General features: G+C 47.7%; 2 protein-coding genes and 1 pseudogene across 3 annotated transcripts; 2 read left to right on the top strand and 1 right to left on the bottom strand.

Annotated features, from left to right (window-relative positions):
• Positions 1-975: 975 nt before the first annotated feature.
• On the top strand, positions 976-4,570 carry LOC136471334 (uncharacterized; annotated as a pseudogene).
• Positions 4,571-5,483: 913 nt separating this feature from the next.
• LOC136475960 (uncharacterized) lies at positions 5,484-8,141 on the top strand. Its single transcript, XM_066473616.1, has 5 exons — positions 5,484-5,641; positions 6,721-6,896; positions 6,983-7,081; positions 7,175-7,326; positions 7,477-8,141. Exons 2-5 carry the CDS (start codon positions 6,735-6,737, stop codon positions 7,856-7,858), a joined length of 795 nt encoding a protein of 264 aa, XP_066329713.1. The 5' UTR covers positions 5,484-5,641; positions 6,721-6,734; the 3' UTR covers positions 7,859-8,141.
• A 530-nt stretch (positions 8,142-8,671) lies between these two features.
• LOC136475959 (citrate synthase 4, mitochondrial-like) lies at positions 8,672-23,594 on the bottom strand. 2 transcript variants are annotated; one of them, XM_066473613.1, is made up of 20 exons: positions 23,456-23,594; positions 23,122-23,199; positions 22,950-23,012; positions 22,822-22,863; positions 22,222-22,287; positions 22,056-22,121; positions 21,537-21,650; positions 21,264-21,327; positions 20,959-21,041; positions 20,703-20,752; positions 20,540-20,617; positions 20,281-20,409; positions 20,151-20,193; positions 13,342-13,428; positions 10,012-10,113; positions 9,730-9,837; positions 9,604-9,654; positions 9,443-9,516; positions 9,284-9,335; positions 8,672-9,204 (listed from the first exon to the last, which is right to left on the bottom strand). In XM_066473613.1, exons 2-20 carry the CDS (start codon positions 23,170-23,172, stop codon positions 9,109-9,111), a joined length of 1,419 nt encoding a protein of 472 aa, XP_066329710.1. In that variant the 5' UTR covers positions 23,173-23,199; positions 23,456-23,594; the 3' UTR covers positions 8,672-9,108. The 2 variants fall into 2 exon arrangements, with proteins under 2 accessions (XP_066329710.1, XP_066329711.1); XM_066473614.1 differs by lacking the exons at positions 22,822-22,863; positions 22,950-23,012.
• Positions 23,595-25,356: the final 1,762 nt, after the last annotated feature.

Below are 25,356 nucleotides of genomic sequence, written 5' to 3' on the forward strand. Positions count from 1 at the left end.
CTGTTATGTCCTGTTCCCAATGCGATAAGGAGACAATAGTCAGTGAATGTCTGTGCCTGAGCAGCACGGATACAGATACGGATATTGGGATGTTACAGATACACCGATATGGCATTGTTCCCAGAAAAAAAACCAATAAGCAGATACAGTACGTCTTAGTATTTGTTTAATAAATAAATAATAGTGCAGATAGCAGTCTACTTAAGTTCTACTATTACATAACACACATAGTCTCAAATCTGTTAAAATTATAAAGGGCATTAGGGCAGTGCAGGACTGCAGGCTTCAGCTCAAGCTACTTCATCCCCACTGCCTCATTTTCCCATCTCCCCACAATAGCAGCCTCTTGGGGAGCAGGAAATCAAAAGGAAAAGAAATGAAGAACAAATGGACGGTTCAGAATCGGGAAAAAAGAAATGATGAAAACAAATTCACTACAAGCTGGATCAAAATACGAAGAAAGGAATCAATCCAGAGGAGAACGGCAAACTCACCGGAGATTGCGCTTGTGGCGGCGGGCAGGGTGATTGGAGGTGGCGCTCGTGTGTGCTGCGTGTCAGGCGTCCGCGCTCGTCCTTGTCAGCAGCGCCTCGCGGCGTAGGGGCGGGGCTTATGTGTGCTGAGTCTGCCGTTGCCACTCCTCTTTGCCGGCGGCGGCGCTCGGGCGGGCGGGCGCCACTCCTCTTAAGCGTCCAGGCCTCCAGGGACGGAGAAATTTCATTATTTAACCCTGAATTCGTAAGCCTCTCAGAATTTGACATCGAATTCGCAAGCCTTTCAATATTTAACCCTGTGCACGCGAATTGTTTTAATCCGAGGGATTCCTAGGATTTTTATTAATTTTCTATTTTCTAATATCTTTTGGCACTTTACAGGACATGGAAAATGACCTAACTACCCCTGCCTCCTTATTCCTATCCTGAAGTTGTACTCGTACGTAACTTTGGGAGAGGCTTTGTTCTTTCTCCGTCGCTCCTCGCGAGACGGAGAAGCGCCGCTCGCAGACGCCGCCGCCCGATGCCGGTGGCCGCCCGCCGCCAGAGAACGCCCGCGACCGTCTGTCCGGCTTGATCTCCCCCGCTTCACAGGCCCCTCCGCCCTCCCGGCCCCGTCCGCGCGCCACCCTTCCCTGGCCCGACGGCCTAGGGTTAGGGGCGGCCGAGCTCCCCGCCGGCGGTCTCCCTGCTAGCCCGACGCCAGCAGGTCGTCCTCCCCCTCCGTCTCCATGGCTCCTCCAGAGTAAGCGCCCGATCCTAAATCCCCCTTCTCAGTTTCTCAATTTTACAGTACTGTTGATCTTGGTGAGGGGCACAAAATTGATTTTGTGTCTCATTTATTTTTTTGTTGGTACACATGATAGAGTCGATCGGGATGGCCCATTTAGGTTGTGTGTTCAGTTTTCTGAGTTCACTGCTAAGCTCGATGATGGTTGCTCTGTGGATGTGCCATGGAAATTTGATGAATGGGTTGTGGATTGCCGATCTTATAATTTGGAGATGCTAAAAAATGACTTGAAAGCTAGGGTCAATTGGGGAAGCAGCCAGCAGCCTGTAGTACATGAGTTTGACATGAGTGGTGGAAAAAGGAAGTTGCTAAATGACACAGATCTGTTCCGTGCATTTTCTGAAAGGATGGGTGACAGTAAGCTGTTCTTGTTTGTTGATGTTGAGGACAAACCTACAGAAGTTGTAACAGAGGTAGCAGCAAGCAATGTGGGGCATGATAATGTCATTGGACCAATAGATTCAAGTAAGGAGGCATTTGTTTCTCATGCAATCGACTGGGACAGTATGGAGATTATTCCTCTTGGACAAGATCAAATTGGTGCCGCACTTCCTGTGATGGATGAAGATGCGATGTATGAGTTTGTTGGCCTCAGGGCAGAGGATGAGAGGGCTGAGCAATCTAGGATGGCGGCCACAATTAATCTTGATGATATGGACCTACAAGATACCGACATGTTGGTTCATGATCGTGTACCCGGTGAGGATTCAGCTTTATATGACAGAGAAGATCCTCCAATGGAAGCTGGAACCATATATGCTAGTATGAATGAATTCAGGGCTGCAGTAAAGCAACATGCTATAAATGGGAAATTTCAACTTGGAACTTAGAAATCTTGCAAAGATTTGTTCAGAGGGTACTGCAAAGCTGAGGGTTGTCCATGGTCTATTGTAGCAAGGTTGATGCCTGATAAAATCCAAGTCAGGGTACTAACACTTATATGCAGTATGCTAACTTAATTTATTATGCATTATTAGTCCTCATGCATGTGTGTTGCATTACTAACATATTTGTTTCTATTTCACAGATTACATTGAATAAGGAACAGCATTTTTGTCCATCTACTGCGAGACTGAAGACCAAGATGGCATCATACCATTGGGTAGCAGAGAAGGCAATCCCCATACTAATGAAGCATCCAACCATGGGTGCAAAAAAATTGCAAGAAGAGCTGGAGGACAAATATGATATCACAATTGGGTATGGTACTGTGCATATAGGTTTTGTTATAGCTGGAGAAAAAATTCATGGGACATGAGAAGAAAGTTTTGGTTATTTGTTCAACTTCAAGGCAGAGATTGAGCTTAGGATGCCAGAAAGTATTGTGGAGATAGATGTCGTGAATAAGGAGGAAGGTGTATTTTTCCACAGATTCTTTTGTTGTTTGAAACCAAGCATTGATGGTTTCCTAAATGGTTGTCGGCCATTTTTAAGTATTGACTCCACAGCTCTCAATGGTAGATGGAGTGGCCACTTACCATCAGCTACAGCACTTGATGGGCACAACTGGATGTTTCCAGTTGCATTTGAGTTTTTTGATGGTGAGAGTACTGATAATTGGACTTGGTTTATGCAGCAGCTGCAAAAGGCAATTGGGAATCCACCGCACCTAGCTATAAGTTCAGATGCTTGCAAGGGTCTAGAGAATGCAGTGAAGAATGTATACCCTTGGGCAGAGCATAGAGAATGTTTTGTCCATCTCATGAAGAATTTCAGTAAGAGATTTCAAGGACCTGCATTTGGGAGAATGTATCCTGCAGCAAGGACTTTCCAACCAGAATACCATGAGTACTTGATGAACAAGATGTATGCTGTAAATAAAAATGTTGAGCCATGGTTGAAAGCCAATCACAAGTTGAAGTGGATGAGGAGCAAATTTTCAGAGGCAATAAAGTGTGATCATATCACTAATAATGTGGCTGAGGTTTGGAACAATTGGGTGAAGGACATCAAGGACCTTCCCATAGCTGAACTTGCTGACACTCTTAGGTCAAAGTTCATGGAGCTTTGTGCAAGAAGGAGGAGAATTGGTGAGAAATTTGAAGGACATGTAATGCTGCCAATAGTTGTTCGCCAACTATATGCAATGAGTCGGCAGTTGGGTCACTTGAAAATAAAAGAAGGTGGACGGGATGAAGCAGAGGTGACAGAGGTCACAGATTCCCATAAGATCATAAGACATGTGGTTAATATTCAGAATCACACATGTACCTGTAGGGAGTGGCAAGTCTCAGGGAAACCTTGTGCACATGCTTTGCTTCTAATCACCACACATAGAAATCCTAAGATGGAAGATTACCTTGATTCATACTACTCCGTGTACCATTTTAGACTAGCCTATGGTGGTGTGATCAAACCACTACCTGATAAGTCCCAATGGGTACGTGTGAATCCTGGATTCAAAGTGTTGCCACCACTCACAAAGAGGGATCCTGGAAGACAAAAGAAACTGAGAACCCCTAGCTGCCTTGAGAACAAGGGAAATAAGCCCAGAGGCAAAGGCATGTGGCAGGTGCAGTGTAAACAATGCTTAGGTCATGGCCATAGATCAACATCCCCTAAGTGCCCTCTCAATGGAACAAAGAAGAGGTAAATGTGTATGCCTTTTTCGAACTAACTTATACTTGCTTCATATTTTGAACTAACCATTTTACATTTACAGGAAGAGTCGGGCCAAGAAAGGAAAGGCAGGTAGGCCTCTTGGTTGTAGCAAAGGTGATGCATCTTCTAGTTCATCCAAAAGGCAGAAGGTTCAAGTGCAAGAAAATTCAGGGAATAATAGTCCTGGACTTGTGGAAGTACCAGAAGGCACAAGTCAAATTAGCACTAGTCCCGGGGCTGTTACAAGAAGGTGAATTTCTATGCACTCAACATTGAGTTAGAACTTGGAATACTATTCCATTTTTTACTCTAAACATTTGTCTCATTTTTAGCCAAATGCAAATAACATTGGCTGGATTTGGAGGGACAAATCAGATTAGTACAAGCCCTAGAACAGTGACAAAAAGGTTAAATGATTCACTTTATTAAACATGTATGTGGTTATTTTAGTTCATGTACTGAACCACTCAATTTTCCTATTGTATTCAGTCAAGCTGGAGAAGGAGCAAGTAATGCTATAACCACTCCAAGGAGGAGGCTAGGTCTGAAGAAAAAACTCACTCCAAAGAAGGCAAAGAAGATCGATGTTTGAATGGCTTTTGTAATGCCCAGCCATCAGGATGATTCTTTTGTAATGCTCAGCCATCAGGATGTTTCTTTTGTCTATTTGAACTTGTGATCTTAAATTGGCTGGATGCGTTTCCTTTGTCTTTGTGAACCTGTAATCTTAAATTGACTGGATGATTATAGTGAACATGTACTCTTTAAATTGCTTGTATGGTTGTATTGACTTGAACCTATTTACTAAAATGTATGGATGGCTATTGTCAATGAATCTGTACTCTTAAATTATATTAATGTTATTTTTTCTATCTTGAAATTTGATTATAATTTGTACTTTGTTTACATTAATTTTTATCAAATATATGTTACATGTGTGTAGCTGTTTTTTCTTTGACAACACATGTGTGTAGCTGTTGGGGGGTCTGTACTGACAGAGGAGTTGGGGAGGGCCTGTATGGACAGAGCACAAGCACGCACAGGCCAAGAGCCGGATCTTCTCCCAGACTTCTTTTGTGTAGAGAGGGGCATAAAAGTCTTTTCCCGTGTCCCAAACAGTACCCAAGATTTATTGAAATTAAGAAAGGAGAGGAGAAGAGAAGAATCCCTCTTATTGAAATAATTCGCGTGCGCAGGGTTAAATATTAAATGGCTTGCGAATTCGATATCAAATTCTAAGAGGCTTACGAATTCAGGGTTAAATAATGAAATTTCTCCCAGGGACGAGAGCTGCTGAATGTGAACCCGATGGGGATGGACTCTGGAGGGTGCTCTATGGGCTGGGCTGGGCCGTGTCTGCTGAATACGCAAATACGTGTCGGCCCACGTATTGAGTTTTTGCTGTTATACGAGTGACCACAGACCAGTGACGTGTGCGTTCCAAGCGAACGCTCCTCTTTTTTTTTGGAGGGGGAATTCCTATTAAAAAAAAGATCGTAATGCCTCTGAGTCTTTGGTGCGGAGGAAATTCCTATTAAAAAAAGATCGCAATGCCTCGTAAGGCTTGATAAAGTTCAGCGATTTTCAGTCTTTTTTTTTTTTTTGTCCTCCGCACTGCCGTTTGGGACCTAACGGTGTCATTTAATTCCGAAAAAAAAAATGATTTCTCGCGTTCACTTCACCCCTGCCTCCCCTGCCTCTGTCTGCTAGACGAGCGGCGACGGGTCCTTTGCCGGGCGACGAGCACGCCGACCTGGTACGCCGCCCCTCCTCTCTCCTTCCTGCTATTTGCTGTGCGAAACAGAGCACCCCAGAGACCCTAATGTGAGCTATTTGTATTCGGATCTGACCTAATTTCAAGCATATACATGTCGCACTGATCTGATCCATCGACCCCCCGGTTCTGAGGCGATTAGATTCGGCTCTCCTTTGCCAGTGACGCGGGGTCGTTGTCAGTTGACGCCATTGGAATTGGGGCGCAACACGCGGGTGGTGCATTTCAGTTTGTTTCGTCGAATTAGGTTTGGGCTGAATTCGGAGTTGAGATCGCAACGGTGAGTCCGTTCCCGTGGCCCGTGAGTGATCCGGGATTCGTCATGGCGTAATTCTCTGTTGGATTAGAGGGGATGCCAAGGTTCATCATGGCATTGCAACGATCCTTAATTTGTTATGCATGTACACAGTTCCAGATTACACAATTGCAAATCAAGACTCTTGTAGTTTGAGGTGGGTCCAAATTATCCCTTTTGGCCAACAGAAGTATGATTGGCATAGAATCACAACTAGTGCTATTTCAGTAGCACTTCTACCACATTATGGTTGTGCTACGGTAAACGTAGGTTACACAATTCTATATGAGATGTAATGATGTGGAACATACTTTAGGCCTTGTTTCGATATCAAGTTTTATGAAAACTAGATTTCTTAAAAGTCAGTGTTAGTTTATTATTTAGAAAAACCATTTTTGTTTAACATGAAGATAAGAAAACCTGCTTTCTAGCAAACTCAAAAGTCCACGTTTTGGCAAAATCTGCTGTGTCCGTTTATGTGGATTCATTCAATCATTCACATGAATTCATCTTTGATGATGAGGATAATTTGCATGATCACTAACAGTGTGTCATTCGTCTAACATAAAACAGGTTGAGCACTTGCAATCCAAAAACATAAATGTATAAACCAACAATAACATAATAGCTACTTTAAGACTTATTTTTCTAAATTTCCTAATAGAAAACGTTCTCTAATAACTGGTTTCTAATCTTGAAATCCAAACAACAATTTATTGTGCCTGTATCCTTGAATGACTTGTTGTCTGACTCCTATTTTATTCAGTTACCACGGCAGCGATGAATACTGATATGGGAGGCTTAGGTGGCAGGCCGACAAATCCACAAGCAAATCCTTTTGGAACTGCCTTGCATGGTGCTGGACCAGGACTGATCCGTACTGGGCTAGAAGCATATGGGGGGAGGTTTTTAGATTCAAGTTCTGAGTTTATGCAGAGCAATGTAAATTTGTACACAGGTTTCATGTTTAGAGATTAGTGTATCTATCTTGGAACTAGAAAGGCTAAACCTCACTCTATTTTTGTCAGATAACACAATATTTGTCTGACCCTCAGTACTACTTTCAAGTCAACAGCCAGTATGTGAGGAACAAACTGAAGGTCATCTTGTTCCCTTTCTTGCACAGGGTAAAGGGCTGGTGACCTTTTATTTATGTCTGCAGGATTTTGCATTTTGTGAAGTCTCGCAACATATGTCTGACCTTTATTGTCTTCCTTAAGGGTCACTGGACAAGAATAACTGAACCAGTAGGAGGAAGGCTGTCCTACAAACCTCCAATCCAGGATATCAATGCACCGGACTTGTACATCCCTTTGATGGCATTTGGCACCTACATTGTAGTTGCTGGGTATGCCTTGGGTGTTCTTGGAAGGTAAATACTCTGTGAGTGACTTCTTTTGTTTCATCTGGAATTAGACAAGAACATTGTACTAGCAGCACACAAGAAATGCAAATAAATTTATTGAACAATGTGTCTTACATGATTTGTGATTCACCTTGAGGCGCATCCTTTGTGATGCAGGTTTACCCCTGAGGCACTGACCCTACAGTTTTCTAAAGGGATACTTGGCTGGTTTCTGCAAGTCATCCTCATCAAAGGTCTGCTGTACTCCCTGGGCAGCGGTGAAGCTCCATTGCTGGACATTGTGGCATATGCTGGATATGGTTTCGCTGGCACTTCCCTTGCAATGCTGGCCCGCATCTTCGGGAACTATCTGTATTACTTCATCATGCCATGGTTCTGCATCTGCACGGGAGTCTTCCTTGTGAAGACCATGAAGAGGGTACTTCTGGGCGGACCAAGGAGCTATGAGAGACACCCCAGCCGGAACCACTACTTCCTGCTCTTCCTGGCGGTTGTGCAGTTCCCTATGCTGTTCTGGCTCGGCAACATCAGTGGCTGATCTTTGATCCTATGGTCAGGGCACGAACATCATTTCTGAGAGGCCGCTGAGCAGAATAGACATGTGGTACTTCTTGCTTGCTGATGAATCTTAGGTTATCGTGTAGATGCTACATAACCATTAGCTATAGATATCTGGGCAAGCAAATGAAAGGTACTCCTTTTGTTTCTGTTGGAGGCAAATGTAACCATGACCGTTTGGGATAGGATAAAGATGAACTGCTTCGTTCGAATCTGACTTGTTCTCTATGATCATGCTACTTGATGTTTCAGTTTTGGTTCAATATGTTCACGGCAGGTTTGTTTAGTCATCAGATGTATGAGTTGCGTGTTGTTTGGTTGATCTAATTGTGTTGCTTTCCAGAGTTCAGGCATGTAGGGAGTTAGGAGCTTTAAGTCCTGTTTGGTAAAGCTAGTGATTTCAGGGACCTCTACCAAACGGCAATTTGTATAGGGTATCCTGGGAGCTGGAAAAACAACCTTCTGTGATTCACTCATCTCTTGAGTCTTGGTACACTTCTTCCTATACAAAGTTTATTCTAGAGAATGATTTCCCTTATATAGATAATACTGAACATGCCCTTAAGCTCCTGCGTCTGGACTCTCGAGGCCAGTGTTCGGCGGTACAGCTATGTAAACAAATTTCCCTTAAATAGATTTTGCCAAGTCGCACCGCTCGTCTCTCCTTTTCTTGCTAGTCAACCCAACCAAACACAGGACCGGGAGAAAAGATCAGGCACGCACAAGAACTATCAGCAATTCAGCCATGTCGCACAGGTGAACTTAAAACAGAACTACCACAACACAACTGGCATACATGCCATAAAACAAATTTGCACACCATCTGTTCCAAATTATTACACATTTTGACTTTTCTACATACATTGCTTTTACTATGTATTTAGACATAGTATATGTCCATATAAAAAATTACATATCTAGACAAACCAAAACATCAAACGCCTTATAATTTGGAATGAAGTACTTACCAATTAACTCAGCCAAACATATCGTTCAAAAAACTGTGTCGGCATATAAAGATTAATTAGCATGTCCTAATCTCTTTTGCTAGTGTTGCCGCAGATCAAACTATCTGGATGTCCACAAGTGACGGAAGATACAAAATTCTACCGCCTGAAAGCATCTTGCTCTTGCGTTATTCAAAGGCCGAAGGGGAAATTACTACTTCTATAACTCATGTTTAATTATTAACAGCGTAAGGTTGGGAAAAGGCAGCATTTGTGAAAAGCTTCAAGCAGACTTGTTCTTGCAGTAGCTCTCCAGCCACTCCATGGTAACACTCTTCGGCCTCTCCAGTGGCAGGCCAAGGGCACGGTCCCAGATGAGCTGCATCATAGATAATCAAACAAAATTAGCCAGCAGAATTACTAGAAGAAAGTATGTAAAGAGAAGGTCGAAGGCAGACCTGAGATCCTATCCCCATGCTTCTCGAAACACCGAACAAGACTGTGTAATACCTGCACAGTTAGTGTTCCAGACATGAGTGCTCATTCAGAACTAGATTTGCTAAGTAAAAAGAAAAAACAGGACTAAATTAGTATCTAAATGACAAGCATAAACATACCGTGCTTCTGATAGTCCAAAGTGGTTCAGCAAAACTCCACTGTGAGCATCAACATTCGGCCATGGGTTCTTGACCTGAGACATGGGCAAAGAATGGTGTTCATAACCAGTAAACTCAAACCAAAAGGGTGGTAAATCATGATCAATCTGGTACCGCATTACCTTGCCCAGCTCAGTGAGGATCGGAGGTACAACTTCATACAACTTGGACACCTGTAACGGAATATTACATTTAAAATTGTTCAACTCAAGAAAGTTAATGCAATTAGATAAAGGTTCTAGACGGACCAGTTGGAAAAGTGGATCCTCGGGCAAATGCCTCAGGGCAAACTCCCTTTGACATGAATACCGCGGGTCTGTCTTACGCAGAACTCCATGACCAAACCCAGGAACAACCTATGATTGAATGTAAGCATCAGAGATATCACTTTCATATACAGTCAAAGACACAACTCTATCAGACCTACTGCACATCATTCAAATCTCAGTGAATTGATATAGCTTTCCTACGGGAAACAAAACTGTGTTCGAGCATGATCACAAACACTAGACCTCAGTGAACTGATATACCTTTCCACTCTTTAGTGTCTTCCAGACATAGTCTTTGAGTTGATCTGTTGTAACATCACTCCCAGTTTCCTCAATTACAGATTTGATCCATAGAAGAACTTCCTGCAATATATGGTAAGTTCATACACACAACAACAGCAAGTATATAAAAATACAGGCTACAGGAAAAATATGTTTCTTCTTTCAGAGATGAGGTGCATTACATATCAAGTGGGCGATCTAGTAAAATGGTACTCCATCCATCACCCGGTTCTCCAGCATCTGCGTCAACTGCTTCACCTACCGCTTCTTTTGTGCAGTGGCATCGTCGTCTTGGCCACCTCTCTGGTTCTCGATTGTCCAGTCTTGTTGGTAGTGGTGTGTTAGGCACTGTTTTTGGTGACACTGCTCTAAATTGTATGGGTTGTAAACTTGGCAAACAGTTGCAACTCCCCTATCCCTCTAGTGAGTCTAAATCCCAGAGACCTTTTGATCTTGTTCACTCTAATGTATGGGGTCCTGCACCTTTAGTTTCAAAAGGAGGGCAATCATATGATCTTTTCATTGATGACAATTCGAGATTTACTTGGATTTATCTGATGTCCTCTCGAGGTCAATTTCTTTCTATTTACCAGCAATTTGCTACCATGATCCGTACCCAGTATAACTCTCTCATTCGAGTTTTTCGTGCTGATTCTGCTGGTGAGTACATCTCCACTGCTCATCGCTCCTACCTTGCTGAGCAGGGTACTCTTGCCCAATTTTCATGTCCTGGTGCTCATGCTCAGAATGGTGTTGCTGAGCGCAAGCATCGCTACATTCTTGAGACTGCTCGTGCTCTCTTGATCTCTTCTGCACTTCTCCTCATTTCTGGGCTGAGGCGGTTTCTATGGCTGTTTTCCTCATAAATCGCCAACCATCTACTTCTCTTAAGGGTTGCACTCCCTATGAGCTTTTCGGCACCCCTCCTTCCTATAGCCATCTCCGTTGTTTTGGGTGTGTCTGTTATGTCCTACTTCCACCTCGTGAGCGCACCAAACTCACTTCTCAGTCTGTTAAGTGTGTTTTCCTTGGGTACAGTACGGAACACAAGGGCTATCGCTGCTATGACCCTGTTGCTCGGCAGATGAGGATTTCTCGGGATGTCACCTTTGATGAGTCCCGACCTTACTATCCTCGTTCCCCTTCCGATGATCCTGGTACTGTTGAGTCCCTCTCGTTTATCACTTTACCTGAGTGGTATCTTCCGCTGTCATCTCCACCTCCGCCAACCTTCTCCTACCTCTTCACCTCCTCCTACCTCTCCACCTTCACCACCTCCTCCTACCTCTCCACCACCAGTCTCCTCCACCATCACCGTTGCGTCCTTCCCGTGAGATCACTCACTACTACACTCGTCGTCCACGCCCTGCACCGCCACTTGACTCTTCCCCGTCCGTCCTTGGACCTCATCCTGAGTCTCCTCCTCGCTATGCTCTTCGTGACCGCAGCACCCTTCGTCCTCCCGATCGCTTTGGCTTCACTGTTGCCGCTTTGGCTGAGCCCGCGACCTATCGGGAAGCTGCTGTTCACTCAGAGTGGCAGCACGCTATGGCTGAGGAGATTGCTGCCCTTGAGCGTACTAGCACCTGGGATCTTGTTCCTTTACCACCTCATGTCACTCCTATCACTTGCAAGTGGGTGTACAAGGTAAAGACCCGCTCGGATGGCTCTCATGAGCGCTACAAGGCTCGGCTTGTGGCGCGCGGCTTCCAACAGGAGCAAGGTCGTGACTATGAGGAGACCTTCGCTCCTGTCGCTCACATGACTACTGTTCGGACTTTTCTTGCAGTTGCTTCCGTTCGTCAGCGGTCGATTTCTCAGTTGGATGTCAAGAACGCCTTCCTCAATGGTGAGCTCCGTGAGGAAGTCTATATGCAGCCACCTCCAGGGTACTCCGTTCTGGATGGGATGGTTTGTCGGTTGCGTCGTTCCCTCTATGGTCTTAAGCAAGCTCCTCGTGCTTGGTTCAAGTGTTTTTCCTCTGTTGTCATCGATGTTGGCTTCAAGCTTAGTGACCATGATCCTACTCTTTTTGTTCACACTTCTCCTCATGGTCGCACACTTCTTCTTCTCTATGTCTATGACATGATCATCACGGGTGACGACTCTCAGTACATTGCCTTTGTGAAGCAGCGTCTCAGTGCGACATTCCTCATGTCTGGTTTAGGTCCTCTTCATTACTTCCTTGGTCTTGAGGTCACCTCCACATCTAATGGTATTTTTCTCTCTCAGGAGAAGTACACTCAGGACCTCCTTTCTCGTGCTGCTCTCACTGATCACCGCACTGTTGACACTCATATGGAGCTTAGTGTTCACCTCCGACCCACTAACGGTGCACCACTTGCTGATCCCACTCGCTATCGTCAGCTTGTTGGGAGCCTTGTCTATCTTGGGATCACCCGTCCTGATATTACTCACTCTGTTCATATCTTGAGTCAGTTTATCTCGGCTCCTACCCAGCTCCACTATGCTCACCTACTTTGTGTTCTGCGATACCTTCGTGGAACCATCTCTCGCCGCCTTTTCTTCCCTCGCTCTAGTTCTCTCCACCTTCAGGCGTACTCTGACGCGACCTGGGCGGGTGATCCCACTGATTGCTACTCTCTCAGCTTATTGTGTTTTCCTTGGCTCCTCCTTGATTGCCTGGAAAACCAAGAAGCAGACTGTAGTTTCCCGCTCGAGTGCTGAGGCTGAGCTGCGTGCTATGGTGACTGTGACTACAGAGGTGACATGGCTACGATGGCTTCTTGAGGATTTTGGTGTGTCTGTCACTGCACCCACTCCTCTCTACTGACAGCACTGGTGCAATCAGTATTGCTCGGGATCCGGTCAAGCATGAGCTCACCAAACATATTGGCGTTGATGCTTCCTACATGAGATCGTAGGTGCATGATCAGGTTGTGTCCCTCCACCACGTGCCTTCAGAGGTTCCGCTAGCCGATTTCTTCACCAAGGCACAGACACGGGCCCATCATAGATTCTTGCTCTCCAAACTCAGTGTTGTAGATCCACCATGAGTTTGAGGGGGGGCACATCATAGATTCTTGCTCTCCAAACTCAGTGTTGTAGATCCACCATGAGTTTGAGGGGGGGTGTTAGATGTATAGATGTACTTTGTATTTTCCCTCTACTTGGAGGGGCTCTTTGCATATGTACACACATGTATACTTGCCCCTTTGGGCCTGGTTGTTCTAACAGGTGCAAGTGGGGCCAGGTTGGAAACTTTTTTTTTCAAAATATACAAGTAAAAGGAAGCACAAGGCGGAGATTAAGTACCAGATCAGATCTAGTTTGTCAAACTGAGCATACCTGATTTGCAAGGCCATGCAGCGGCCCAGCTAACCCATTCAGAGCCGCTGCGAAAGAAAGATAAGGATCTGATAGAGCACTCCCAACCTGCATGTGGATGAGTACCATGAGCAGAAGATAAAGTCAAACCCTTAGGACATGGCAAAAAAAACAGTAGCTAGCAGGTTGCAAGCAATTATAGGATTAAAATGGCAAAAAAAAAGGAATAAAATGGCCAGTGTCGAACAGCAATAATTCTCTCCACATACACGTATCATGAAGTTCTCTACTCCAACCTAGAGGAATTGCTCCACTACGAATTAAGAGTACACAATAAAATATATTTCTACAACTACATTGATCCCGGACCCTCTTCCAAGGTGACACATTATGATCCTCACATGGAGCTCTCCTGATCTACAATAGCCCACACAGGGGGAAACTGATAGAGTGTAATAACAGACCCCGACTACTGTCAGAACTGAAATTTTATACTCGCTACTATGGAATACAACAAAGACAGAGCAAGGAATACAGTTGAGTCCTGACGAATCATGATTAAATTAGCAAAGTATCAGCTAAAATTAACCCTCTTATCCTTTTCCAGGTTCCAGTTGATGGATAAGTCATGTGTGGCTGGTCTTTGTGGGGCTATTGTTGCTCACATGGTCCTTGTGGCTGTTTTTCTGTTTTTAGGACAGCATCTTAGACTAGAGGACAGCATCTTAGAGGACAGCATCTTAGACTAGAGGACAGCATCTTAGCTAGGACAGCATATTAGCATCTTAGACTAGCATCTTGGCATATGCTTGGCTGGCTAGCAGCCTATAAATATGTAACCCCAACCCCTCAGGTTGGTATGGCATTTGTGTGAGCTTGTGTGAGAAATAGACAAGAAAATTGCCCCAACTCCTAGTGTCATCTTCTCTCGATGAGAGTAAGAATTCTCCTACTACCAAGAGTGAGAATTCAACGACTAACAACTGGTATCGGAGCCGTAGTATCCTGTAGCCTGAGCATCTCCTGCTCATCCCCTTGCCCAGCCTCGCAACAGCCCCAGCTGAGTAGCAGCAGCTCCGGCCGCTCCTGTTCACTCCTCTCCTAGCTCGTCTGAAGCAGCCCTCTCCCCACGCAGCAGCCCCCCGGTAGCGCGTCATGTCCGCAGGACAGTCTCAGCGCTCGGTCGCCTCGAGCACGCGGCGTCGGCAGGAGGCCGAACTTGCCGCAGCAGAGGAACGCGAGCGAGCGGCGGTAGAGACCGCTGCGGCGGCGGCAAGGGCGTCGAGGTTGGCAGCGGCGGAGCTGGCAGCAGCCAGAGCGGAGGCGGAAGCGGCAGCGGCGGCGAATGCAGCGCGTGCGGCGGCGGCGGAGGTCGAGGCTCTGCGCGGCAACATCGGCAGCTCCATTTCCGCTGACGACATCGCCGACGCAGACCTCGAGCTGCTAGAGAGGGAGGCAGCGCGAGCGCGGGCGGCGCAATTGGCAGCCGCGCACGTCCACGAGCGTGGCGGCAGCCCAGACAGGCGCGGACGCGCTGGCGGCGCTCCTGGAGGAGGCGCGCACGGCGGTGGCGCTCCTGGGGCAGCCGCGCACGCCCACGAGCGCGGCGGCAGCCCAGACAGGCGCGGACGCGCCGGTGGCGCTCCTGGAGGAGGCGCGCACGGCGGCGGCGCTCCTGGAGGAGGCGCGCACGGCAACGGTGGCGGACGGGTCGATGGAGAGCGCGGCCTTCACAGGCAGCGTGGCTCTCTCTCCCCGGATCGGTACCGACGGGTCGATGGAGAGCGCAGCCTTCACAGGCAGCGTGGCTCTTTCTCCCCGGATCGGTACCGTGGTTACCACGGGCTCCAGGCTGTTGTCAGGGACGTCGGTCCCGGCGGTGGGTGGCCTACCCTCACCAAGACCAACTACGTCGAGTGGGCTGCGGTGATGAGGGTAAAGCTCCAGGTGCGGCACATGTGGGAGGCAGTCCGGTATGGCGACGTCGACTACGACCTAGATCGACGGGCGCTGGATGCTCTCATCGCTGCAGTCCCGCCCGAGATGCAGTTCTCGCTTACCAGCAAGCGGACTGCCAAGGAGGCTTGGGACGCCATCGCTGCGGCACGCATCGGCAGCGACCGCGCCCGCAAGTCCACACTGCAGGCACTTCGCAAGGAGTGGGAGAACCTGGCCTTCAAGCCAGGTGAGGACGTTGATGACTTTGCTCTCCGTCTCAACACTCTGTTGCAGAAGATGGTGCAGTTCGGCGACGACACTTACGGCGAGGAGAGAGCTGTCGAAAAGCTCTTCCGCTGCGTCCCCGAGAAGTACAAGCAGATGGCTCGCTCGATCGAGTCTCTGCTGGATCTCTCCACGATGTCGATCGAGGAGGCGATAGGTCGCCTCAAGGTCGTCGACAGCGATGAGCCACAGTCCCTCTCGGGGCCCATCACCACTGGCGGGAAGCTCCTCCTCACTCGGGAGCAGTGGCTTGCCAGCCAAGGTGACCGGAGGAAGGGGGAGCCTTCTTCCGCGACAGGCGGCCGCAAGCGTGGCAAGCCACGCAAGGCGCGCAGAGACGCCCAGGCCGGGGCGCGAGGACGTGCCGAGGGTGATGCCCGCGGAGGCGCCCAGGGCGGCGCCGCCGGTAGGCACAAGCCGGCACGAGACGACGCCTGCCGCAACTGCGGCCAGCTTGGCCATTGGGCCAAGGACTGTCGACAGCCACGACGCGGCCAGGCCCACGTCGCACAGGCGGAGGAGCCGGCTCTGTTCATGGCACATGCCAGCATCGAGCTACCTCCAGCGGCACCGGCCGCAGCGGCTCTCCTCCACCTTGACGAGCCAAAAGCACACGCCCTCCTCGGCGATTGCTCCGGCAACGACAAGACTGACGGGTGGTGCCTCGACACCGGCGCCACCCATCACATGACCGGTCGACGGGAGTTCTTCACCGAGCTTGACTCTAGCGTTCGAGGCTCCGTCAAGTTTGGGGATGCCTCCGGCGTGGAGATCAAGGGCGTCGGCTCCGTCATCTTCACCACCGTGTCTGGTGAGCACAGGCTGCTCACCGGAGTCTACTACATCCCCGCGTTGAGGAACTCCATCATCAGCTTGGGACAGCTGGATGAGAACGGTTCGCGCGTGGTGGTTGAGGACGGAGTCATGAGGATTTGGGATCGTCGTCGTCGCCTTCTTGCCAAGGTATCCAGAAGCGCAAATCGACTCTACATTCTTAACGTGCAGGTGGCACAACCCCTCTGTCTCGCTGCTCGTCGGGACGACGAGGCGTGGCAGTGGCACGAGCGTTTCGGGCACCTTCACTTTGAGGCCCTGAAGCGGCTCAGTGCCACGGAGATGGTGCGAGGCCTGCCGTGCCTCGACCATGTGGAGCAGCTCTGCGACGTCTGCGTGTTGACGAAGCAGAGGCGACTCCCCTTTCCCCAGCGGGCGAGCTTTCGAGCCAAGGAGAGGCTCGAGCTTGTGCACGGGGACTTGTGTGGCCCGGTGACACCGGCCACACCGGGAGGACGACGCTACTTCCTGCTGCTCGTTGACGACCTCTCCCGCTACATGTGGGTGATGGTCCTCGGCAGCAAGAGAGAGGCTGCGGACGCCATCAGGCGCGCGCAGGCTGCTGCGGAGGCGGAGTGCGGCCGCAAGCTACGCGTGCTGCGCACCGACAACGGCGGCGAATTCACGGCGGCTGAATTCGCGTCGTACTGCGTTGACGAGGGCATTCAGCGCCACTACTCCGCGCCGTACAGCCTGCAGCAGAACGGCGTCGTCGAGCGGCGCAACCAGACGGTTGTGGGGATGGCTCGGGCCCTCCTCAAGCAGAGGGGGATGCCGGCTATCTTCTGGGGAGAGGCGGTGGTGACGGCCGTCTACATCCTCAACCGCTCGCCTACCAAGGCGCTCGACGGCAGGACGCCGTACGAGGCTTGGCATGGGCGCAAGCCGGCGGTCTCCCACTTGCGGGTCTTCGGCTGCCTCGCATTCGCCAAGGAGCTTGGCCACATCAGCAAGCTCGACGACAGGAGGACTCCGGGAGTGTTCATCGGCTACGCGGAGGGATCGAAGGCCTACCGCATCCTCGACCCGAAGACACAGCGTGTGCGCACGGCGCGCGACGTTGTGTTCGACGAAGGGCGTGGATGGGCGTGGGACAAGGCAGTGGACGACGGCTCGGCTCCGACGTACGACGACTTCACTATCGAGTACGTCCACTTCGAGGGAGCTGGGGGAGTAGGCAGTTCTTCTTCGGCGAGCGCGTCTACCCCAGTCTCCGAGCCTCCACCGACCCCGGCACCTGCTACTCCGACAGCACCACGCTCTCCAGCCAGGACCTCGGCTGCGATGAGCTCTTCGCCGGCTCCACCACAGCCGGCAACGCCACGCACTCCAGCACCGACAGGCACCACTCCGGGCACGTCTACTCCACCACCAGCTCGTGTCGAGCACGGCCCGGTTGAGCTCGCTACTCCGCTCTCTCACGACGAGGAGCGCGTCGACGCGTACCACGACGGTGAGCCGTTGCGGTACCGTACGGTGGAGAACCTTCTCGGCGACCAGCCGGTGCCGGGACCGGTGCCTCACGACCTGGAGGCGCAGTTGCACCTTGCGTGTGACGACGGCGAGCCTCGGTCGTTTGCAGAGGCCGAGAGACACGCGGCATGGCGCGCCGCGATGCAGTTGGAGATGGATGCGGTTGAGAAGAACCGCACCTAGGAGCTTGCTGACCTTCCTCGTGGTCACCGCGCGATCACCCTTAAGTGGGTGTACAAGTTGAAGAGGGATGAAGCCGGCGCCATCGTCAAGCACAAGGCTCGCTTGGTGGCACGAGGTTTCGTGCAGCAGGAGGGGGTCGACTTCGACGACGCTTTTGCTCCCGTGGCACGGATGGAGTCCGTGCGACTCCTCCTTGCGCTAGCTGCCCAGGAGGGCTGGCGTGTTCACCACATGAACGTCAAGTCGGCGTTCCTTAACGGCGACTTGAAGGAGGAGGTCTACGTGCACCAGCCGCCGGGATTTGCGATCCCCGGCAAGGAGGGCAAGGTGCTCCGCCTGCGCAAGGCCCTCTATGGCTTGCGGTAGGCACCGAGGGCGTGGAATGCCAAGTTGGATTCCACGCTAAAGGGGATGGGCTTCGAGCAAAGCCCGCACGAGGCGGCCATCTACCGACGGGGCAATGGAGGAAATGCCCTGCTGGTGGGTGTCTACGTCGACGACTTGGTGATCACCGGCACCAAGGATGCGGAGGTGGCGGCATTCAAGGAAGAGATGAAGGCCACCTTCCAGATGAGTGACCTGGGGCCTCTCTCCTTCTACCTGGGAATCGAGGTGCACCAGGATGACTCCGGGATCACGCTTCGACAGACCGCCTACGCCAAGCGCGTCGTTGAGCTAGCTGGGCTCACCGACTGCAACCCAGCTCTCACTCCGATGGAGGAGAGGCTGAAGCTGAGCCGCGACAGCACGACGGAGGAGGTGGACGCTACACAGTACCGGCGCCTTGTGGGGAGCCTTTGCTACCTCGCCCACACACGGCCGGACTTGGCATTCTCCGTCGGCTACGTTAGTCGGTTCATGCAGCGACCGACGACGGAGCACCAGCAGGCTGTGAAGAGGATCATCCGCTACGTTGTGGGGACTCTCGACCACGGCCTCTACTACCCGAGGTGTCCTGGGGCGGCACACTTCGTCGGGTACAGCGACAGCGACCACGCCGGCGACATCGACACCAGCAAGAGCACGAGCGGGATCCTCTTCTTCCTCGGCAAGTGCCTCGTTAGCTGGCAGTCGGTCAAGCAGCAGGTGGTGGCCCTGTCCAGCTGCGAGGCCGAGTACATAGCGGCCTCCACCGCTTCGACTCAGGCGCTCTGGCTCGCTCGACTGCTTGGTGATCTCCTCGGCAGAGACACTAGAGCGGTGGAGCTCAGGGTGGACAGCAAGTCCGCTCTGGTCCTGGCAAAGAACCCCGTGTTCCACGAACGCAGCAAGCACATCCGGGTGAGGTACCACTTCATCCGAGGCTGTTTGGAGGAAGGGAGCATCAAGGCGAACTACATCAACACCAAGGACCAGCTTGCGGACCTGCTCACCAAGCCCCTTGGGAGGATCAAGTTCCTTGAGCTCTGCTCCAGGACCGGGATGGTTCAACTCTCCCACAAGACGACGCACAAGACTTAGGGGGAGAATGATGGATAAGTCATGTGTGGCTGGTCTTTGTGGGGCTATTGTTGCTCACATGGTCCTTGTGGCTGTTTTTCTGTTTTTAGGACAGCATCTTAGACTAGAGGACAGCATCTTAGAGGACAGCATCTTAGACTAGAGGACAGCATCTTAGCTAGGACAGCATATTAGCATCTTGGACTAGCATCTTAGACTAGCATCTTGGCATATGCTTGGCTGGCTAGCAGCCTATAAATATGTAACCCCAACCCCTCAGGTTGGTATGGCATTTGTGTGAGCTTGTGTGAGAAATAGACAAGAAAATTGCCCCAACTCCTAGTGTCATCTTCTCTCGATGAGAGTAAGAATTCTCCTACAACCAAGAGTGAGAATTCAACGACTAACACCAGTTCCTAATAAGTGTTATCATGCACTGTTTAAAGATGTATTTCCAGATTAACAATTCAGTTCGTTTTTCCAGATTAACAATTCAGTTCGTTTTAACAGTACATACCAGAGTATTGTCACATGCTTAATAATCACATTGCACCAAACCAAAAGCAAAGTGCCATGATGGTACAAGATAAGGTATCACACTAACAGCTGTCATTGTCTTGGCACGTTAAGAAACACTAATGAAAAAATCAAGATCACAACAAGAGAACAAATATTACCAGATGACCAGTATGAGCACTGACATTCCCGCCTTCATGATCACTAGAAGAACACAGGTCACAGTATGAGGCGAAAACAACAAGTACCGAAACATAATAAAAATAGAAACAAGGATGGATGCAAAATTACGTGTGAATTGTTACATAGAGCCGCATCAGCTCCAGCATTTTGGGGTCATCAAAACCAAGCATGTGTGAGAAATTTGCCGCATAATCCAGAGAATTATCAGCTTCTATTGATTTCCCACCCTTGAAAATTCTTCAAAGAACAAATGAGAGTATTATTCATTAATTCTAAAATTTGTACACAACTTTAACTTCACGAAATTTGACTGATGTCACCTCCAGTAAGTGCATTAAAAATTGAAGCATTTCAAAACAAAAGCTACCTCCGGTAAACATAAGAAGCCACTGGTGGAAGCCGAGCAATCAAATTTAAGCAGTCTTCATAAGTAGGCTCCCAAAACCTATACAAATAATAATTGTGAACACCATGGAAAGCAACCACTGAACACATAAGAAAATGGGTGGCAGTACAAATCCCAAGTTTACTTTGATTTTGGCAATCCATTGTCGTAAGCTTTTTGAAATTCGCTCTCAACCTGAAATGGAGTTTAAAAATGGAAACTAAGTCACTTTCGAGGCTTTAGAATTTACAAACAGCATCCACGACACAATGGGAAATAATTTAAATACCAATTGCATCCAGTTCTAAAAAATCCAATAGATCGCAAGGAAATGTGATTTTATTTCACAATTATGATATTATACTTAGAAGAGACAGCATGCCGGAAGTGGAAGGACTCACCTGAAGAGCCATTACTCCCGTGGTAAACTGTGTCATAGGATGTGCAGTTACTGGGAGAGCATCTATTGCCTTATAGACATGAGCTGCAACCATATAAATTATCAGCTGCTAGAGAGCAAAGTGGCAAGATGGAGCATACAAAGTTAACACAGTCATACTAACAGAAACATATAGACCTCTCTATTAATCTGTGACTACCTTTGAATTTTAGAACAGGGGGACATTAGCATCAATTCGTTCAGATGATTTGTAGATTTAACTGGTCAAAACAATAACACAAGTAGCCAGCAGTGTGTTCAAAATACCTGGGACAGTTGAGCGCGCAAGCAAATCCTTTGATAGAGCATCAACTTGCTCTTTGGTTGGGACCTGCAACAAGAAAAAACACACAGGCTCAAAACTTATAGAAATAGGGTGAGAATTGCGGAAAACTGAAATATATTAAAGGAATGGCAATACAAAGATAAGCAAGAAACGTTGTCCCCATTCTTAATCAACAATAAATATTTCCCTAGTTTTACGGAACACTTTTGGCACATTTGTAAATTAAAATTAAATGAATATAGGCAGGCATATACCTTCCCCGTCAAAAGAAGCCAAAGGAGACCCTCAGGCAAAGGTTCACCACCCTTAACTGCTGTTGGCAGCACTTTCTGGCACTCTGGAATCGAGAGGCCCCTAAAACGAATACCCTGGATAGAAAAGAAGTGGTTATTTATTACTGAATGAATGTGCTTCACTTTGAAGTTTATAAATATGTTAATGTCAAAACTAGATTATTACATCCAACAACAAAGATGATGAGTGATGTGCACCCAGCCATTCAGGTTTGACAAGCTCAAAATCAACCCCAATAAAGAAACAAGAAATGCAGCTATCATGCTAAAAGAAAATGACTTAAAAACAATTATAACCTTCAACTACAGCAAATTCATGTGCTATAGTAAATTGTTAGAAAATTTTCCATGTATCTTCTATAGATCTTGTGTAATACTTAATTAAATTTGGAACTGTGTACATATTTTGACCTAGAATGGGCATGAGCTAATAGTACACTATGCTAACATAGCATCATGACGAGGATGCATGCAAGATACCTCCTCTGGGTCAAGTAGGGATGTTTCCCAAAGCATTCCAATCATCCCTCTCATTCCACCAAGGACCTGCAGGAACATTATTCAGGAATTTCACATGATAAGTTAATATATGCTGTAGAAAAGCAACAGAACTATCCATAGACAATTGATAAGCAGTATATCATACCATATCCACAGTTATGTTTCCAAGCTGGACCTTTCCGTGCTCTGACTTAAGCTTCTTTAAGCGATCCTGTAACAAGACAGACTAACATTTGAGAACAGCAAGGCCAGATGAACAGGTGTTCATATTTCACGAAGACAAGTGGTTAGATAAACAAGTGTGAGGTAGATTCTCTAAAACTTTATTATTCTAAATCTGCCAACTACAGCTAGGTGCAAAACGTGCAGACTGATTTCCTCTGACAGAAGAGGGAATAGAATTGATGTAACAGTTTGTGCTACTTTCAGACAAGCAATTCCTTTCATGTTCCATCACATGTTTGAGATGAAAATGTATCCACATGTTTGAGATGAAAATGTATTGGACACAGAAATACATGAGCTTAAAGAAAAGGGATACATGAGCTTAAAGAAAAGGGATTGAGCTAAAAGAGAAGGGAGTGACACTATTTGCTAGTATCGGCTAAAAGAACAGAAGATAAGGCATCAGATACCCCCAGGAACTTTTCGAAGTATCGGCTAAAAGAACAGAAGATAAGGCATCAGATACCCCCAGGAACTTTTCGACTTTACAAGATTAATAGATGGTCTACGAGCAGCAAACCTGTTGTTCTGGAATCAATTCCTGCAACTGGGACTTAAGATCCTGCATTTGCAGAAACACAATCAGCGTCCAATCCAGAGTACACAAAACTGTACCGCAAGGTACAACAGTTAGACGAACTGTCTTACGAGATCGGACGCGCTCTGCATCTGCAGCCATCTCACACCGCCCAGCGTGGTGGCCTCCTGCGCCTGGCAACACGAACAGCACGGGGGGGAAAATCTCAGCACGACAGCCCCCACAACCGGTGAAGCAGCATACACAAAAGGACAAAGCGCCACCGCTCAATGGACCACTCACCATGCGGGATCGCAGTCTCGAGACCGCGGTGAGGCCCCGGAAGAACGCCATGGCCGGAGCGCTCGGCTACGACCGCACCTGGGCAGACACAGCAACCAAACAAACAGACGATCTCATCAGGTCACCGCAGCCGAATTCAACCGAAACCCCCAAAGGACAAAGGAAGTAGGGGAAGCAAACGGATAATTACTACACCGCCCCCACCACGCAGCAAACGAATCCGCGGCAGAGCGTGGGGGCAGATTGGAGACGAAGATGGGGTTGGGTTCGAGGGCTCGCGATGGAGAAGAGATCCCAACGAATAGAACGAACAATTACGCCTAGACTTGCTTACCAAGGAATGCAAGAGACACGGGCGGGAGAGGACGGGACCGCGTGTTCCGCGGCGAGGGAGGAGGGGAGCCTGAGAAGTCGGGGGAGGAATGGGGGCTGGTCGTCGGCCTCGGTTGGTGAGGGGCGGCGAGCCGAATATATACGGGGGCTTGAGGAAGTCGTGTGCCACCTGCCAGATGCCCCATTAATATCTTTCGAATGCCTTTTGGATTAACTTAGGCAGGCTCAACGAGCATTAAATACGCTGATAGGTTACTGTTTTGACGAAGAGAGAAGATAAAAATTTTATGGGAATAGAGAGTGTTTCATGAGGATAAAACTCTTCTATACTGTTTTCAAAATATAGGTGTGTTGAAAACTGAAAGATAAAATCTACACTGAGACTGACCTTAGCCTATGTTTGGTTCTTCAGAAGCTCCTAAAATTTCTATCACATCGAATGTGACTGTTTTCAAAATATAGGTGTGTTGAAAACTGGAAGATAAAACCTACACTGAGACTGACCTTAGCCTATGTTTGGTTCTTCAGAAGCTCCTAAAATTTCTGTCGCATCGAATGTTTGATATATGTATAGAGTATTAAATATAGACTAATTATAAAACTAATTGCACAACTTGCGACTAATTTGCGAGACGAATCTTTTAAGCATAATTAGTCCATGATTTGACAGCGTTGTGCTACAGTAAATATATGATAATGACAGATTAATTAGGCTTAAAAAATCGTCTTGTAAATTAGCCTCCATCTATGTAATTGGTTTTATAATTTATCTATATTTAATGCTCCTTATTAATATCTAAATATTCGATATGACATGAATTTTAAAAGCGACTGAAGAACCAAACACCCCCTCAAGTTTTTGCCATTTTGGGGAGTTAGAAGAAATCCGGGTGGCATATACAAATTTGTAAATATAAAGCTAGAAGTGTTTTCTACTAACAAACAGTTCGAATTAATATTATGGTCATTTTTGTGAGTTTTGCGTTGGATTTGAGATACCGGTAGGAGAAAAATATCTGAGACAACAATTCCGTTGTTCTATCTATGAAAGGTCCCTTTTCTTTTTAGTACATCCATGACAGGCTGTTTCAAGTTTCATCAAAGCCCGAAAGGCGTAGAAAAGAACAACACGGGTACGACTTTTAAGCTCCAGGCATGAAAGCCATCCCTTTCAGTCGTCCATAATATGGGATCAAGCTATAGTTACGGATTAATAAATACTAGCACTGTAATATGTAAAATGAAGAATGAAGAGTGGAACACAGCTACGAAGGCCCGTTCGGCTGGCAGAATTTTGGCTAAAAAATACTATTCTGACTGAATTATTATGAGAGAAAAATATTATTCCGGCTAAAAAAAGCTGAACAAGTCGAATATGGGATAAGCCTAACAGAACCAAAGACAGAAAATCTTATGCAACGCGTGCCTCTTCCATACCGACTCCCCGAGAAAGAAAGGGACATCGGTTTTTGGCTCTCGTGAGGTAGATGGTTGAGTTGTGACACATGATCCTGATTGTTTAGAAAGGTTGATTGAATAATCTACAGGTCAATGATTTGAATTTGGTAGCTAGACAACACTTTGCCACCTAGAAAGCGAGATGGCATCACACTTTCATTGATGGAAAAAGAATGAAACCCTAATGAAGGTCATTGTAGGGTTCGTTATCTTAAAAAAATAACGAAATTTCAGGGTTCTTTGTTATATAAGTGAAACGATCTATGATTTTCTCGAAGGGAAATCCACATATTACATCATAATGTGATAGTCCAAGAAGACTAAGCTGTCACATTATCATTATTCAGTTGATATCACAGTTCATACATCGCGGAATTACAAGTTTACAAGATATTACAACACTTGGTAACACATCTAAGTACAACGTATACTAGCGGAAACGCA

The sequence above is a fragment of the Miscanthus floridulus genome, chromosome 8 (assembly GCF_019320115.1).
Source record: "Miscanthus floridulus cultivar M001 chromosome 8, ASM1932011v1, whole genome shotgun sequence".
Lineage (NCBI taxonomy): Eukaryota > Viridiplantae > Streptophyta > Magnoliopsida > Poales > Poaceae > Miscanthus > Miscanthus floridulus.

What these genes read in the sequence shown, in the direction of transcription:
- LOC136475960 (XM_066473616.1), top strand. Translation starts at nt 6,735, where the DNA reads ATGAATACTGATATGGGAGGCTTAGGTGGCAGGCCGACAAATCCACAA. An exon ending in TGTTCCCTTTCTTGCACAGG is followed by an intron (nt 7,082 to 7,174) that starts GTAAAGGGCTGG and finishes GTCTTCCTTAAG; the next exon opens with GGTCACTGGACAAGAATAAC. An exon ending in GCCTTGGGTGTTCTTGGAAG is followed by an intron (nt 7,327 to 7,476) that starts GTAAATACTCTG and finishes TTTGTGATGCAG; the next exon opens with GTTTACCCCTGAGGCACTGA.
- LOC136475959 (XM_066473613.1), bottom strand. Translation starts at nt 23,172, where the DNA reads ATGGCGTTCTTCCGGGGCCTCACCGCGGTCTCGAGACTGCGATCCCGC. An exon ending in CCCTACTTGACCCAGAGGAG is followed by an intron (nt 21,651 to 22,055) that starts GTATCTTGCATG and finishes TTTTCTATCCAG; the next exon opens with GGTATTCGTTTTAGGGGCCT. An exon ending in GCATGGGGATAGGATCTCAG is followed by an intron (nt 9,205 to 9,283) that starts GTCTGCCTTCGA and finishes TCTATGATGCAG; the next exon opens with CTCATCTGGGACCGTGCCCT.